General features: G+C 42.5%; 1 protein-coding gene across 3 annotated transcripts; it reads right to left on the bottom strand.

The window, feature by feature from the left end:
- Window positions 1-3,915: 3,915 nt before the first annotated feature.
- On the bottom strand, window positions 3,916-16,748 carry scn3b (sodium channel, voltage-gated, type III, beta). Of its 3 annotated transcripts, none has more exons than XM_041941183.1 (6): window positions 16,662-16,748; window positions 11,506-11,684; window positions 11,194-11,422; window positions 7,801-7,939; window positions 5,441-5,525; window positions 3,916-4,868 (listed from the first exon to the last, which is right to left on the bottom strand). In XM_041941183.1, the coding sequence occupies exons 1-5, from the start codon at window positions 16,702-16,704 to the stop codon at window positions 5,462-5,464; spliced, it is 654 nt and encodes a 217-aa protein (XP_041797117.1). In that variant the 5' UTR covers window positions 16,705-16,748; the 3' UTR covers window positions 3,916-4,868; window positions 5,441-5,461. The 3 variants fall into 3 exon arrangements, with proteins under 3 accessions (XP_041797117.1, XP_041797115.1, XP_041797118.1); XM_041941181.1 differs by lacking the exon at window positions 16,662-16,748 and adding an exon at window positions 13,015-13,604; XM_041941184.1 differs by lacking the exons at window positions 5,441-5,525; window positions 16,662-16,748 and adding an exon at window positions 13,015-13,604.
- Between the last annotated feature and the right edge of the window lie 127 nt (window positions 16,749-16,875).

Genomic DNA, 16,875 nt, shown 5'->3' with positions numbered 1-16,875 from the left:
AGGAGACAAAAGGCAGGATAAAACACAGGAACACAGGGAACAAACTGGAGTCCTGGCGAGGACCATGACAGGGTTAAAAAGGAAGTAACCTCAGGGAGAGTGACAGAGGAGGAGTCTCTTTTCCCTTTTAGATGTCATGTGCACAAAATAGATCAGCAAAAAATTCACAATATGTACAAATTATGATGGCAAAAAGGGAAATATACAGATATGTTGACTGTAAAACATAATTGAAGAGCATAGATGCTTAAGGACATTGAGCAGCTTTGGGTGTCACCAGGTAGGTCTCAACCATGGAGACCTGAAAGGAGGACAACCCCCACACACATACACACACATACACACACATATACAGGAGGCAGTACAGTATTTACACAGACAGAGAGACAGGCAAACACAGGAATGAATCTCCTCAGGGACGATAATCCAGAGACAAACATCTGAATGAGGCACCGAAAGCCAGGAGCGAGAGAAGTTCCTACACTGCTGATGGTCCTGCAGAGAGGAGCCTGAGTGAAAAGAGAGGAGAAGGAGGAGGAAAGTAGGAAGAGAGTCAATAAAGGAGGGAGAGACACACATAGCAAACATGGACCATAAGTACCAAAGTTAGCAGATTCATTGAGACTGAGACTAACCTGCCTGTGGACTAATGAGGACGAGGTCCAAGGTATTGAAGGATGAGCACTAATTAAAAATTAGGGCAAAAAGATCAGTTTTTAGTTCAGATTAAAAGGCCTCAACAGAGTCAGAAGTCAAGAGTCTCATGTCAACATGGAGTTTTTTTCCAGAGGAAAGAGGCACGGCCCTGCAGCCATCTTTTAAACTCCAGGGACTGACAGGAAGCCTGTAGTCTGAGAGCGGCGTGCACGGGATGGGATTTAAGGTATAATGAGACCAGGCAGATATTAAGGACACCATTTAAAGTTTTCTGTCATTAGAAGCATCTTACAGTCTGATCTGACAAGGATAGGAAGCCAATGAAGCACTCTAATGAAGCATGTGAATCGCTGTAATATTGTCAAATGTTCAAAGTCTAGCTGCAGCGTTTTGAACTATTTAAAGACTTGTCATAGTATGTTGCAAAGCGGACACGTCAAACTTTACATTAATCAAGTCTGGATGAAATGAAGGTCTCTACGTCAGCCACGGACAGAAAACACCTAATGTTAGCCAAGTTCCCTAAGTGAAAAAAGACAATCTTTGTGGTTTCTTTAATGTGTAAGATGAGATGTGTAACACCAAGATTTTTGGCCGCTAATCTTTAAGGAATCACATAGTTGTCAAGGGTTAATGTTACTTGGTCAAGGTGGTGTCTATGTCAAGTGGGGCCATTGACCAGCATTGAAGTTTTATCAGAACAGAGCAAGAAGTTAGGTGACATGCAGGATTTCACAGCAGATAAACTGGCTTCAAAATTAATTATTAGAGCATGTTCATCAGAATTTACAGGCACATACATCTGAGTATCATCAACGGGGAAGATTTTGGCCAGGAGGTGAAATATAAAAATAGGAGAGGGCCAAGAATAGAGCCCTGAGGGACTTCACATTTCAGAAAAAAAAAAAGATTGGTGTTCTTTCAGATAGGTAAGATTTTAGCCCAGCAAAAGCCTGCCAAGAGACACCAAAATGTCATTTACCACCTTAGTAAGTGCAGTTTCAGTAGAGTGACTGGTCCTGAAAGCAGATTGGAAAGGCCCAGAAAGACAACTCTTAGTTATGTGGGCCAAAAGTTGCTGTGACACAACTCTTTCTAATTCTTTTGAGAAGAATGAAACGTTAGATAATAACTGGTTGATAATTATCCAGCGATCCTGGATGAAAGTGTGGTTTCTTAAGTAGAGGTTTGGTTTTGGTAATTGAATTCAACATCCCATTTGGAGTTTAGGTTGAAAATAGACTTAAAGATTCAGACAACACTCCCATCCTGTTTAGTGCAACATGGCCGTTGCTATTTTCAGGTGGGGGAGCTTCGGTTAATTTGGTTTTAGCCATGTTTGAAATAAACCAGTCATGTCCAGATATTGTCCAAGGGTCAAATCTTTTAGCAGTGAGGCAGTGATCTGATGTTTCTATCAGATATAATGATCTGATATGTTTATATGAGATCATTAACCCAGGGGCTCCAGCCAAGCGTTTCTTATCAACCCATCGTCCAAACAGATGAGATCAATAAATCAATAACAAATATCTGAATCATTGCAAAATATTGCTACGATCAGCAACTTGCACATCAGAAGTCCTCCTCACCCAGCAGTTGTGCAACAGCATGTTTCTTTTTTCTTTTTTTTTTTTGACTTGCTTGACAGACTGATGCAGAGATCTTGAAATTCTCAACTTGTCTTTGATATCATGTTGATATATGTTGACATAATGTGCTTTACACTAGGGGGAGACAAAGACCCTTCATAGATGGACAAGTGTGCACTGCGGGTTAGATGATTGATGGTTTAAGGTCATATTTTACGATGCCACAATGTGGTCTTTGGTCATTGTTTGGCTAAAAGTGAGAAACTGGTGGCTACACACATGAACCACAGGCCCACACGGTTTTAAGAATAGCAGTGTTGTGTGTTTAGACTGCTTTTCCACTGGGTTATTGAACTACTAAATCCCTTTCTGACATTACTGACACTTTACGTGATTAGCTATTTCTATTTACGAGCAGAGAAGATTAGCTTCAAATTAAGAGTGTTTATACTCGGGGCCAGTCCGCATTCTCTGTGTGATGTGACTTGAAATGCTTAGCAGAGCACTGAGGCAGTTTGGGCCTGGTGGTTTAATTGAAATGTATATTTGTAGAATGTGGGCCATATTACTGGGTTGTATCCTCAGGGAGGCCCATTGTAACAATAGTGAGGGAAGGAGGGGAGACACTGAGAGGCAGGGGGAGAGACAGAGAGAGAAAGAGAGAGAGAAAGAGAGAGAGGGGGGGAGGGTCACAGAATTCACTTCAGAGTAGATCTCAAAGCCATAATGCCATATTGTTGGAGAGTTTATGGGATGTGTCGCACAATCAATAACCAATCTTTGGGAACTTGATGGAAGGATAAAAGGTGTGCTTGTTGCATTACCTACTTGCCATTCAGACTATATACCTGACCTTGATGGGTCTGCAGAGGCATTTGTCCTGTTCCGGGAGAGTCCATCAAGCCTCTTCCAGTGATCCCGAAGCAAAACATGCTGGGTGGCTGGTCCTCATATTTTGTGCATACTAAGTAATAAACCGCTCTACATTTTTTTTTTATGGCTGAGCTTAAATGAATGTGTCTCAGCTATCACAGAGTAATATCTTTGCCAGGCAATCTGCCTTGCTACAGGCAGGCCTGGGTTGCTATAACAACAGCTGCCTGCTATATCTGTCACTGCTGTGGGTCACGGCTAGCTAGAAGAGCAATTTACATCACATCTCTCTCTAACTGCCAGTCTTTTTCCCCTTCCTCTCCTCCAGTACCTTCTCCCTCTGTTGTCTTTCTTTGTGTTTCACGACCCTTCTGGCCTTTATCTGGACCAGCTCTGCCCCTGCTGATAGAACTCTCCGCTGCACAGCACTGCATCTCAGCTCTGTAAGACTGGCAATTAAAATACACAGAGTCCACTTCAAGTACAAACAAATCGAAAGTCCTTTTTGTTAGCTGCTTTTCAGCAGTGTTAATGAGAGCTGGAAATACAAGAGGTGTTTACTGTGGTTCATTTAAAGCACACTTTTTTTTTTTGCCTTACAACATGGCCACAGATAATAAGGAGAGCATCAGACAGAAGCTGCTGGGAGTCAATATCACATTTTCCTCTCAACACCCAGTTAAGAGTCTTAAATTGGGCTCATTGTACAATTTCAGTGGGAAAAAATTCAATAAACAGAAGAACTTCAACACAGATTGTGGAATGCATTGTATTTACTAGATCAAAAGCAGCTCACTCACCCAGGAAATATATCTGCAGTAGACAAAGAACAGCTTGGTATGATTGAGTCACAATACATTTCTACAGTGTTGTGCAATAGAAATAGGCACACATTTATTCTCAACAGCAATGCTACTGTAGAACATCAGCAACAGCCAAAGCTTAAGGATAAATTGTAGAGTAACTCTATTCAGCAGGATTTAACCCACTGAATGTACTTTGACCTCAGAGCTGAACATGGATTAAAGATTTATACAGGGGAGAGTAGTATAGAGTCTAGATGTATTGTAGATGAAATAAAGTGACCTGATACGACATAATCTGTTTTTGTACGTTGTTGTTTCACTGATGCACAACCATACAGTATAAAAGCTATGCAATCCATTTTCCTTAAAAAGACGTCAAAAAAGATATTTGCCCATACAAATGAAACTGCGACTCAAAATCTCAACACGGTCTATAAAATGTAATAAAACAAAATGAACTAAACAAGTACTACAGAGTCAGTGTATAAGTTGTATATAACAGCCTTGAGAGCAGTGGGACAGGGTCTTTCCTTGGATCTTTTCTGTTTATAGGTTATAAATCACAGAGGCAGCACTAACTACTCGAAGATATTTAGTAAGTCTACGCAGTGGCACGTCGAAATGAAGCACGGCTGGTACTTATCTGATAAAAGGTGCGGGACACTTACGTTGTTGTTAACCTGGCGTATTAGTGAAAGCACTTGATTTCAGATGCTCGGGACAAAGGTTTAATAGAACACGGGAGGAACAGGGGGAGAGAAACGGGGCGCTTGGACAGTCTCCTCACAGGACACAGTCGTTACACAGGGGAGCTCGGTCGACAGGATTCCCATGGCTGCCCAGGAGTAATGATGCCTTCATAGTGGCATAGATAAAGGTTGTAGAATCTATGCTTCAGTCCGTCACCTGGCCATAAAGTCCCATCGTGATTGGTTAATACCTAAAGAGGACAGAGAACATATTCCCTCTTATTCAACATGGAATGACTTACATGCTAAATAACCAGTGTCACATCTACAACTTTAAACAAGATAGAAATTCAACATCTGATTCACATAAAAAAAAACTGTTCTAACTCAGAAGCCCTACTGCATATACATGCAAATGACATACTTTGCCTCCTCGATATGCAGATCAGTTCCATAGGAGACTGTGTTTGAATTGCATATATCTGAAAGTGCCATGCTCACACAGAACTGCTGAATGAAAAACTTCACATTATGCCAGTTTTCACAAATGAGACAGTATGCACTTTATATCTGAACTTAATTTAAGGCAAATTATCCTACATCAAATACAGTGTATTCTAGTATTGATCAATCGATTGAATGGAGAGTACAAATGGAGGATTTATGATTTGAAAAGAAAGTCCTTTTGAAGGGAGCGAGCAAGACGAGACACAGGTGGTGTTGAAGCGACAGGACTCCAATAAAGGCACAAACAATGAGTTGGAAAGAGAGCGGGGTGATTTCACTGATCTGGATCAGGTCGAGAGAGTCACATGTAAAATACCGTGTCACTGAAAAACATCTTTTATTCGGTAACAGGAGCAGCTGGAGCGGCTTTCTGCCCAGAGGGAACGGCTAGGTAGTTTGTCCTGCAGGCAGATTGGTAGAGAAAGCAGAGGGAATGTCTGAGAGGTGGTGGTCAGGCCCTCTCTGCCACCAAACACCACAGACGACTGCTGGTTAGGGTTTGCACTGACTCACTGCAGTGGAACATAACTGAGCTTCCTTCATTTTGGGACTGTGAGGCTTTTGTGCGTTCATGTCTCCAATTCATGCCACAACAACGTAGATGCCCAGAGGGAATGGATTTTAAATACCAAAACCATCACTGTGATGTGAGCGGTGGGGGGTTATGTGTATGGGCTGCACATCAGGAAGACATAACACCCATATAGAGTGTTTAACTGCAAATTGTTAAAAACAGATGCACTAAACATGCACCAAATTCAATAGAGCTGCACAGAAACTATGTAGACGGAGCAAATAGCGATAAATAGTAAACAATAGTCAAAGAGCTTTGTGGCTCCATCAGCAGATTTTAAAGACAGCCCCATTTTGTTCCATCTTGTCCCTCAGTAACATGACTCATACAATCTGAGCCGCTAATGCATCACAAAATGTCAACTCAAAATGTTCTCGCCACGCTACGTATCCATTAAGCCTAACAAGACGACCACAGAACAGCCTCTTTGAGTGGGTGTAGCCTCTCGCTGTGCGATGTACAGGTCAATAATGGCTGCGAGGTGGCCACAACCCATTAACTCTTTCAGCTGCAGGCACTGATGAAGTTTACAGAGTTATACACATTCGATTACTTGATGCTTAACTTAATGTGCACTCCCGATCCATTCACGGATCAATAAGCCTTACCTAAACGCAGAGGGGAAACAAAACAGGAAGTACCACCTCGCAGTTGTGTTCCTTCGCCAAACAGTCGCTTTGCAGTTTACGTGCATGTCTGTTATGACTCATATAACACATGTAGTGAAGACCTTGAAGGAACTTATTAACATGCTTCATCACATGCTGCAACAACAATCACCTAATGCTCAATATCAGCAGAACCAAAGAGCTGCCAGAGTAATAGTAGGTCATGAAAAACTGGTGAAGCTGACCTTTGACCTTTTGAATATAAAATGCCTTCACTTTATCCTAGGTTAATGTGAAATTTTATCATAAACAGCGTATGAATTATCTCATGTTGTTCAGTTTGAGTTGATTCAGGCATTAATTAGGGCTGCAACTAGCATTGTTATAATTGATGATTATATTGATTGATTTTAAGGCCACATTTTGTGTTACAGTTGTATTGGCTTGTATTTATATTGCACATTTTGTTTTTGCCACTTTGTTCAGTAGTGCATTGTTTTACAGCTCTCCAACATAGATAGTGTTAAATTAGTACACTTTTGATTAAATAATTCCAATTAGTTGCTAGCAAACCCAAAGTAAACAGGCAGACTTAATGCAAAATTTTATGTATTTATATTGACATCAAGTGTTACCTTTTGTTCCCCTGGTTCATAACATGGTTAATAGAAACACTTCACTATTATATTATCTTATATTTCAGTATATTTCAAGGTTTTTCGATTATGTTTTGTTGTGTTCATTAATCGTTACTGTTCTGAAAACATGTGTTAGAGTGTTAGAAATACATAGGGCAGTACTTTAGCTCAGTGCTTCACCGCAGGATGACTGCAGGATTAGGAATCAGGCCTAACTGTCTGCAAACCCCCAGCGCTGTGCTTATCTGTGATTGTTCCGTTCAGAGCATAAATTGCCTGTTCAAAAGTTGTCACCGTGGATCAGCTGGCCTCGTCAACACCATGACAATCCCCTGGGAGCTGACTATACAGGTGCACTCGGGTCTTTGGCAGTGCTGACAAGGTGACGCAAAAAGTGGCTTTCTGATGGAGCTGCAAATCCACCGCGGATGTAAAAAGGTTGTTAAGAAAAAAAAGAGCAGTCAGCAGTGCTTTGAATCATTCAGGCCTGTCAGGCAGTCTAAGTGAGAAGACAGATTACTGTTGCAGGAGGGTTAAAAAGTGATGCAGTTTAGACTCAATTACCTTTCGGTCTGTCTGTCTGACTCTTTCCCTTCCTCTCTGTCCTGCTCTCTCTTGATTGCCTCCTAAATTTCTCTGCTCCGCGTGTGTCTGAGATTAATTTACTGTTATGCAAAGCATGAAATCAGGGACACACAGGTAAGGCTGTTTGGCACACACTGCCTTGCTATGTTGTAAGTCACCGAAAGAGAGAGTCAGTGCACCCATGGATCCGGCCATGTTGACAATCGGTTTGCTTTCAGTTTTCCCTGTGTTTGTGTCCGCCCGTGCAGCTGTACGCTTGTGTGAGACTCACGCCGTGTCCTGCGTCTGCTCATCAGACTTGGAGATCTTCCTGTAGCAGTAGACCATCTCCACCAGCAGCCAGAAGGTCAAGAAAACCAGCAGCACATACATCATGATCTCGGAGTAGATCGCTGTAGAGTCTTTTCTGGCTGTGGAGCACAAACAACAGCAAGGAACATGTTTTATTCATACGCATCCTACCTCTGAATGTTTTTGTGTGTGTGTGTGTGTGTGTGTGCAGGGGAGACTTACTTATTCACAGGTTTAAGGAAGTATGCTAAGCTTGTTCATGTATGTGCAACACTGCTGACCCACAATCAACTGTCAGTTATAATAGAGGAGGCAATATTTCTGTGGTATACTTCCACAGTTCACCTCAATTTCACTGAATGACCAGTCCAGCTCAATATGTACAATAGCTATTAGTATGCTGCTTATCTTTAATCCAAGCAAAGTCATGTTTTCTTGTGTGCATCCATTTTGGAGATACACTCGATGCACAAATGATGCACAAACCATGTTGCATACAGAACATTATGACCATTCCTGCAGTACAATGATAATAGAGCCCAGGGAGTTGAAGGTGCCCTGTGGAGTTTTCTTGCAAATGAAGAAAAGTTAACGTTTACAGTCAGAGTTTCTTGCCAGAACACACTGTGTGACTCCATAAGGTCTAACAAACAATTTCCTCCCTCATAAACATGTGCAGAACCAATTAAAGTATTTTAAATTGTGCATTGTTTACATCCATGTTAGCTTGTGAGCAGTCTTCTTCTTCACTGCTGCACAGTTGTCCGACAGTGGAAAAGATTTGTTCACGAGGGTGTGCACATAAAAACATTGCTCCACAGTGCTACTAGTGGTCAAAAGCTCCACAGGGTACCTTTAAATATGATATAAGATGAATATGCAAAGTCGCAGTGGGTCTCAGGGCATGACAGATCTTAAGTTTAAATATACAATTACCTGATATTTTAGTCTTATGTATACTAATATAAGACTAATAAAATTACAGTCAATTCATTAAATGAGATCAGTGCATTTCATTTAAGGTGATAGGCTCACATTTTTGGAAGTCTGCCTTACAGTACTTATATGCCGGTATGAACAATGAAACTGTCTTCATCTGATGTTCATAAATAATGTGGGTATCATTCAAAGTCATTCTCATTCTAGTACATAATTCCTTCTTTGTGTTTCCACAGAATATATTTTCCTCGCTGAGCTGTGGAGTATGAAAAGCAACAGAAAAGTGTGAATTTCACACTGAAGATAATGTTAATTAAATTTTAACATTTTATAGATATTTTTCTAATTCAGCCTGCTGAAGCTTCATTTTAACTTCGGATGCACACTGAATTTTTTTTGCACAGAGAGAGGACTGTGGAATTTCTCCATCACAATCTTTTAATGGCCAGCAGCCAGCAGACACTGTTTCAGTGTACATATGGGCACCTGACTGCTGCCTCGGGACAGACTTGAAAAAATGCGAACCTCTCCTTTAATACCTTTCACTGCAGGATCATTGCGAGCCACTGTGAACCACTGCGCCGGTGGCCGTGTACCAAATTCCAGAAAGCCCACTGACCAGACAGTTGACAGCTTTCACTGATTTGATTCTGCAGCCTCTGCAAATAGAGGCTGTTAGGGTAATATAATCCCTTAGATGGGAAAGCACAGATATGTTTGCCGTGAGCTAATCCATTCTGCTGCTATGGACATCATTACCGTAACATGAGTCCCAAGCTGTAATGTACAGTACACTGACTGACGGCTTTGTGAAATTTGATACAACAGTTGTATGGGATGTGGAGGAGAGGCTTTTAAATATGTATACGGGATCAAACTGTAGTATATTTTGGAAAGTTGCACATCGGAGGTTAATCACGATCCAGTTTGCGCCCTGGGATACAACTAGCCTATCTTTATATGCCTCTGATAGTGAACTATATACTACGTGCAAGCAGTTAAAGAAATTAAATAAGTAGTTCCAAATATACATGTTGTATTGTATATTCGATCAAGGTGGAACATGACACATCCAGCAAGCCAAGCATTCGGGAAGCAGAATACATTACCCCTTATATTAGATAGCAAAGTGGTTGGTTTGAATTAACCCCTTCACTGACAACAGAAGAAAGCTTTGATGAACAACAAAGGCAGACAAAACATAACAGACAATTATTCCTCATCAATACAGTCACAGCAAAGGGGAGAGAAGGAAAGTAGTGTTGTTAGTGGCAGACTGCCCTCACACTGATGCATCACTTAGCGAAAACAAAGCGTCGGAAAGAATAAAAAATGCAATAAACACATCGAAGGAGGGGCATGTACAGCACAAAGAGGACACTCAATACACAGAAGTCAACACGGCACAGACTCGTGTTTCTGCCAGGAGGGATTGTAAATCAACAGGCCTGAGCTGAATCTCTCCAGCATGTACTGTGTGCAGCTGTATCATCAGCAGCATCATCACCATATGTACAAACCCTGATGCCAAAAAAGTTGGGATGCTGTGTACAATGTAAAGAAAACCAGAATGCAGTCATTTGCAAACTAACTTTGTTTACTCACAACGGCTTTACAAAGTGTTCCAGAGCCCATGTAGTTCAACTTGTTTGCAACGTGTTGCTGCATCAACTTCAGAATAAGCAGATATTTACAAAAATCAATGTAGCTGATGAATTGAAACATTAAATATATTGTCTTTGTACTGTTTTCATTTGAGTATATGTCACAAAGGATGAGCAAATGATCACATTCTGCTTTATTTATGCTTCACACAGCAACGCTGCGAGAAGATCGGTTAACATAAATCAATTCTGCTGATATTGCAAAGTGTGCAGGATAAAGATATTGTACGCAGACTAATGCTGGGAAGATAACTGACATATTTTTTAGTACAATCACTCCCATTGAGCGCTGTTAGGCCGCTACTGGCTTTATAAAAGCTTATATTTATATCAAGGCCAAATATAAATTATCCATACATTTGCTTCAGGGCTTTAAAAGCATTACTTGCCTTGTTAATTTTCCAAATTTGAAAAAAGAAACAAATACAAGCAAAACATGATGCAGTATTTTACATGGACTGGGGCTTTCAAAACAACAGCATGAATGTCAGATTTGAGTTGTAGATCATTTGGAACTGATGTCTATTTTTGGTAGCCTTGCAGAGGCACGTTACTGCCTGAAATGCACGGCAAAGTCAAGTCTGAGGTCTCATTAACCTCCTGCTGGCTCTGGAATAACCTAAACTGATTCATACATTCACTCACTCAGCACAGAACCACAGCTGGACTTAATGCTGAGCTGTATATGGCAACCAAGCCTTTGGCTAAACCCGAGCTCAGAACAGGGCGGAATAATAATATGGAAGAACGTGGGAAACTGCTGCCCGTACCTTTCTCAATCACCTTCAACTTGATGTCCTTGGCGATGGAGACCGAGGGAGTGAAGAAGTCAAACTCAAACTTGCGGAGTACATGGCACTCGTAGACACCGCTGTCGTCATAGGTGACGTTGATGATTTGAATGGAGACGTCCTGCAAGTCCTGGCTCCCGTTCCAGGCCAGACGGCCCTTAAACGGTCCATCCAGTTCAACCGGATTGTCATCCTCATACATGTATATCTGAGAGACAGCAAAGGCGATTAGATGTTTATAAAATATCTACAGTAGTATGAACAATATACAATACTGCAGCCACAACCTACATGGGTTTTGTTGGGTGGTGTGTTTTCTTCTTTTGTTGGCATGTAGTACCAATCCACTCGCGTCTTCGCTTTGATCTCCTCCCTCCTCATGCAGGCGATGCAGGTCAACTTCATGGATTTGCCCAGGACTGCCTCTGTCGCCGATGGGACATCCACACATACCGGCTGGCTCAGGTGGACTGGAGGGGCGAGGAAACGTGACACGCGGTCAGCTCAGCGGCTAGCCTGACTCGTGTTGCTTATCGTTTCTCTACTTGGATGTTAGCGCTTCACTGTGCAGAGTTTGACACAAGGAGGCTGTACTTTCTTATAATTGTTTCTTTTTTGTGGAAAAAGCGGACAAAATGATTATTCAAGCAGAACCATTTATAGAGGTCTTGAAATATGTTTAGAGGGAAACTTTAACTTTCGGGTTTAGCTGTCAGTCTCTGCATACTGAAAATGAGCGGGCCCTTCACTACTTGTCACTGAGCCAAACACTCAGAACAAATTCAAGAGCATTTCAAAGAAGTGCTTGAAGACGTAGCTATAATTCATCATGTGCAAGTCTGCAGGAGGATAACATCTGTTTTTTTCTTCTTCTTCTTTTAGTGTATAACAAACTCCCACAGTCAGTGACATTTTCTGCCTTTATTCAGTGACTGTGAGAATACAAAGTTTTTATCTGTGCTAATAAACTCATGGCTCATTATTGAGGTCATCAGCTCTTGCATTCTGCGCTCGCATTACATCCAAGGCTGAGCCAGACGCAGGACCCAGTGAGCGTTAAAAAAGCACAAATCGAATTATTCAGCTCTGTGAGCGCCGGAGAGACTTGAGTCACAATACCAATAGCGAATCCAAGATCGTCCTGGCCAGCAAGCGCTAATGATGGCCTCTGCCCATTAGTATTAGCTGGCAGAGGGGGGGGGGGTGCTGCACAGAGGAACTGTGGATGGTGTGGGAGGAGGACAGCAACACAGTGTGGGCAAGCAGGAAGAAGAGAAACGAGGGAGTGATGAATAGATGCATTAGCAGAGATAGAACAGGAAGTGGATGACAACATGGAGACGAAGAATTGGTGGGATTGTAAGCACAAAGGTGGGATTTCTTGCAAAGTGTGGCAGAAATCTCACCACATGGATGTCTTTGTGTGACTGTTGTGCTGTGTTGGGTCCAGTGCTCTTATATAACCCAAAGCCCCCCCTGGGCAGACAGTGACAACATTGATTCTATCTCTTTTTTTCTGCTCACACAAACGCATGGAGGGAGGTGAAGAGGAAACTAGAGAAAGGGACGAGGGGAAAGAGCTTAACCTCTGTTCCATGGCTGGAATATTTCGTTTAAGTGCTGACAGTCAGTGAGCTGATGCGCAGCTCTGAAACTGGGTTTTGAGTTCACAGCCAGCTGGAAGGTTCACAACCCAGTTAACAAGGCCCCTGATTACTCATCTATGCATCTATACGGAGTACGACAAGCGGCATTCACAGCCTAACGAGACATTTGAACATCTTGCACAGCTATACTTACCGGCAAAAAACAAAAGTACCAAAGTTTGCAGATGAACTCTGGTTTGCGTTACCATATTAAGCTCTTTCTGGAGCTGCTGGTGGACAGTGTCCCGCTAACTGTTGCTTTTTGGAGCGAGCCAGAAGTTGCCGAGAAGACTTCAGCACCGCGGACAGCGCCTCTCGTCGGCAGGTGACTTCCCCGCCTCAGGACGGCAGATCCAAAGAGAAGCGGCAGGATTTCAAACCGGAGGTGCGGGATGGAGGCTGTGGAGCCTTCACGTGCTCACCTGTGAATGCAAGGCTTCCACTAACCCCCCTGCGACTCGCCATTCATCATCTACCCGCAAAAAACTAACTTCATTTTTCCCCTCCGCGCGGTGAGATGAGCAAGTCCTGCGTCCACAAGTGCTGTCTTTCAGTCCAAATCCGGCCAGAAGGCGCAAGAAGAGGAAGACAAACGGAGAGGAAGGACCTGTGGAGTCTCAGAAGCCGATTCAGTCACTCGCTGCTGCGAGGTGCGGGCTCTCACCAACAGCAGAAACAATGAGTTCCCCCCTCAAAGGATACCACTGTTGATTGATTGAAGTCTGTTTCCTGGCTTTAGGATGACTGATGACATTTCGCAGCCGCGGCTCACTGCCTTTGTTTTCCAGCAGTCACTTAGCGCTGGCAGAGCGGAGGGCTTCGACACGCATGCGTGAGTCACTCCCTCCCACGCCAAGGCGAGCGTCGGGAAAGCCTAACAAAACCCATCAGGCGGGTCCGTTCGCGTTTGCTTTGCAGGGCAGGAGCTTAACAAACAAAGCGAGGCATCCCATCGTGTGTGCGCACAGAAACCCAACGCAGATCAGGCTTATTAGCGTGTGAGAAGAACAATGAGACGTTATATAATGTTGTTGAGCAGCTGCTGGCACAGCTATTACATTTCATTTGTTTCACATCAGTAGTTGCATTATTGCTGTTTCTCAGGTCCTAAGTCGATTACTCCCGTTCAGAGGACAGGGTTGTGTAAGGGGTAGAAGCAGTAGAAGCATGCAGGTTGCATGTATGCATGAAACAGTATGCAGGCCTGGATCTGTATTGTGAAATCATACCCAGACTGATCTATATCTTTGTTTTCCTGCAGCAATGAAGCCAATAAATGCTGGGCAGGGCACAGCCCACTAATCTAATGATCTCCTGTCCTCTGGAGTTTAGCTTTAGAAGGGCCTGACCTTTTCTGCAATATCTGAAAACTCTTCAAAGCTGCATGACAGCAACAATTGGCTTCTCTTCTCTCCTTTGACTCCCCTTCCTCCAGTAATTTTAAGGACGCACACATTGCTGAATATGAAGGGTAGGGAAGAAATCTTTCAATTAATTCAGTGAGCGTGATTTACTGATTGAGGTAGAAACCTTGTTTCTGTCCATCACACCAACACAGCCTGCAGCAGAGAGGACTGAAGTGACTGCTGAACAGTGTAATTATATCACCTTTTTTTTCCATTTCGCTGAAATCTGCAGCGATTTAACTCTTTTGTAAAGGCTGAAAGATGTGATGAGAAAGCAGTAAAATGGTCAACAGTCTCACACAACTTGTTGCTTTTTGTCTTTTTCTGCCCTATATGCCATCCAATAAGAATATCAATGTAGATTTTACAGTCTCATGTTTATTACAAATCTATTACTTGCATTAATTGTTGTCTGTGTAAAAAGGGTTGCTTCTTTACAAAGAAAACCTCTTATATGTCCCTGAATCTATGTTAAAATATTTACAGTTTAGTTTGATCTGTTCACAGGAAAGAAAATTAGCTTTTGATCTTTCGGTTTCTAAATTTGATAGAAGATAAAGTCAATCAGTATTGTCCTATTATGTATAAATCTAGCCAGGAGATATGCTGTTTCTGTGTTTTGGTCTGTGTGTCACAAATCGATTTCTTTTCATCTCAAATGTCTTTTTTCCATGTTTTTTTCCCCCCCACAGTTTCCGGGACACCCGGCAGGAAATCTGAATTACCGTGGTGTTTGATGTTGCTTTCTCCCAACTCCCAAGAACAAAGGAAAAACCGTTTGAGATGAACTCGTGACACGACATCCTCAGGCCCGAAAGAGCCAAGTTAATCTCACTTTGACATCACAGTATTTAATCTTGCAGCCATTGTAGCCGGAGTAACAGAGATTACTCCAGATGAGAAGAGGAATCAAGGGTTTTAGATTTTCTTTTTTTTTTCTTATATACACCACATGCGAAGAGAGGAAAATTTAACTTTCGGTTTTGTAAACATCAAGAACAGTTTGCTTTGACATCTTCTGTTATAGCTCTAAAACGTTGAAAAGTGTTGAGAGAGTAAATCCACGTTTTTTGCACAATGCTCAGCTGCTGGTGCAGATTTTAATGTAAAAAGAACAGCAAAGAGGCAGCTGAGTGCACTCTTGTGTTGCTGTCAGCATCAGCAGTAGGCTGGCACTCTGGAGAAGCAGACTAAATATGGCAGGCCTGGTTGAACCACATCCTGCAGATAAGGAAACCATAGCAACAGTAATGCAGTGCCATGGTGACGACAGGAGGCCTGCTTAGCTAGAGACTGAGGAAGACAACAGGAAGCCTCAACCCCATCTTTCTCTCTTCTTACAAGCATGCAGTGTGTTTGGTTTAGTTTATACAAAAAAAAATGGTGAATAAATCATGTGTTTTCACTCTTCAAGTGTTGCTCTGCGCTCAGGTCTAAGGTCTTTAACAACATGGCGCATGCATGTAGCAAACACAGCATGTTTTGAGCATTTGTAGGAAAAATTATCCCAAACACAACACCAGCTCAAACACAGGAGAACAAGACAAGAGTTTTGTGTGATGATTTTCAGTCCAACGCAGCATTAATTAGCAGTTTACATTTATTAATTTAAGTGACTGTGTGCATAAATAACTGGGTTACAGAGAGTGTTTTGCTCATGTATGTACTATTTACATTTGTGTTTGCGCAGGGCCTTGCGAGGTTGCACTGCAGCAAGCAGATTTCTAGGGATTTGGAAGGATTTCAAGATTATAACATGATTACAGCAGACATCCATGGATGAAGCATGTTGGAGACTGTGATGTAGAGCTCATGTGCAGCTTGCTAGAAAACCCTCTTAACATTTATCATCTATTCTCCTTCTTGATCCATCTGTATCTGTACATCCTGCACTCTACTTAATGTCTGTGAAATCAGTTTGGATCAGGACATTACAGTGTACATATATTCAGCATGTCTATATGTATACATGTGCATATACTCACACAAGCATCGCACTAAGACACTCTTCCTAAAAATAACCCCTGTGTTGATCTAAACAACTAGAGCAAGCATAATGTTGCAGCGGCGGAAATCACCACACAAAGACTCAGAAACACGCGGGTCCCGTGCAGCTCAGCATGGAGTTATGTGATGCTATGTCCGACTGTGAGGCAGATACACAGGCGAGATCAGTGGCACATAGCAGCCAGTCTAATTGATAAAGCATATAATCTCAGGGAGGCACCGAACCACACCCCGCATACACACAAGCACACACACACAGCTTCAGGGCACTGCCAGATTCAACCCGAGGGGACTTGGCACAGAGCTCAAAGCTAACACTGATAGTAAGTGAAGACTCGTTCCATCTGACCTTCTGATTTGGCTCACAGCCCCCTGTAGGAATACTCACTTTCTATTATAAGACCCAGAACCCTGTGCGTCAGATAAACCATCGAACCAGAAGAAGGCAGCAGTCATGCAGCATAGACTTCTCTTCTGCGGCAGATTTCAAGTTTAGCAACTACTTTTGCTTTCACTTGGCTTACCTGCTGTTCCTACAAAGAAAGCTCTGCTACGCTGAAAATGCCTGGGAGGACCTGCATGTGTGCGAGACAGGGGACAGG

Source organism: Chelmon rostratus, chromosome 7 (genome assembly GCF_017976325.1).
Source record: "Chelmon rostratus isolate fCheRos1 chromosome 7, fCheRos1.pri, whole genome shotgun sequence".
Lineage (NCBI taxonomy): Eukaryota > Metazoa > Chordata > Actinopteri > Chaetodontiformes > Chaetodontidae > Chelmon > Chelmon rostratus.
This window is presented reverse-complemented; position numbering and strand designations above follow the sequence as displayed.

Excerpts from the sequence above, each read along its gene's own strand:
- scn3b (XM_041941181.1), bottom strand. The coding sequence starts at position 13,069 with ATGGTAACGCAAACCAGAGTTCATCTGCAAACTTTGGTACTTTTGTTT. Across the intron at positions 11,685-13,014 it reads GGTACTTTTGTTTTTTGCCG|TCCACCTGAGCCAGCCGGTA; the intron begins GTAAGTATAGCT and ends TCGCCCCTCCAG. Across the intron at positions 5,526-7,800 it reads GAGCAGACGCAGGACACGGC|GACAAACTACCTAGCCGTTC; the intron begins GTGAGTCTCACA and ends ATCTGCCTGCAG.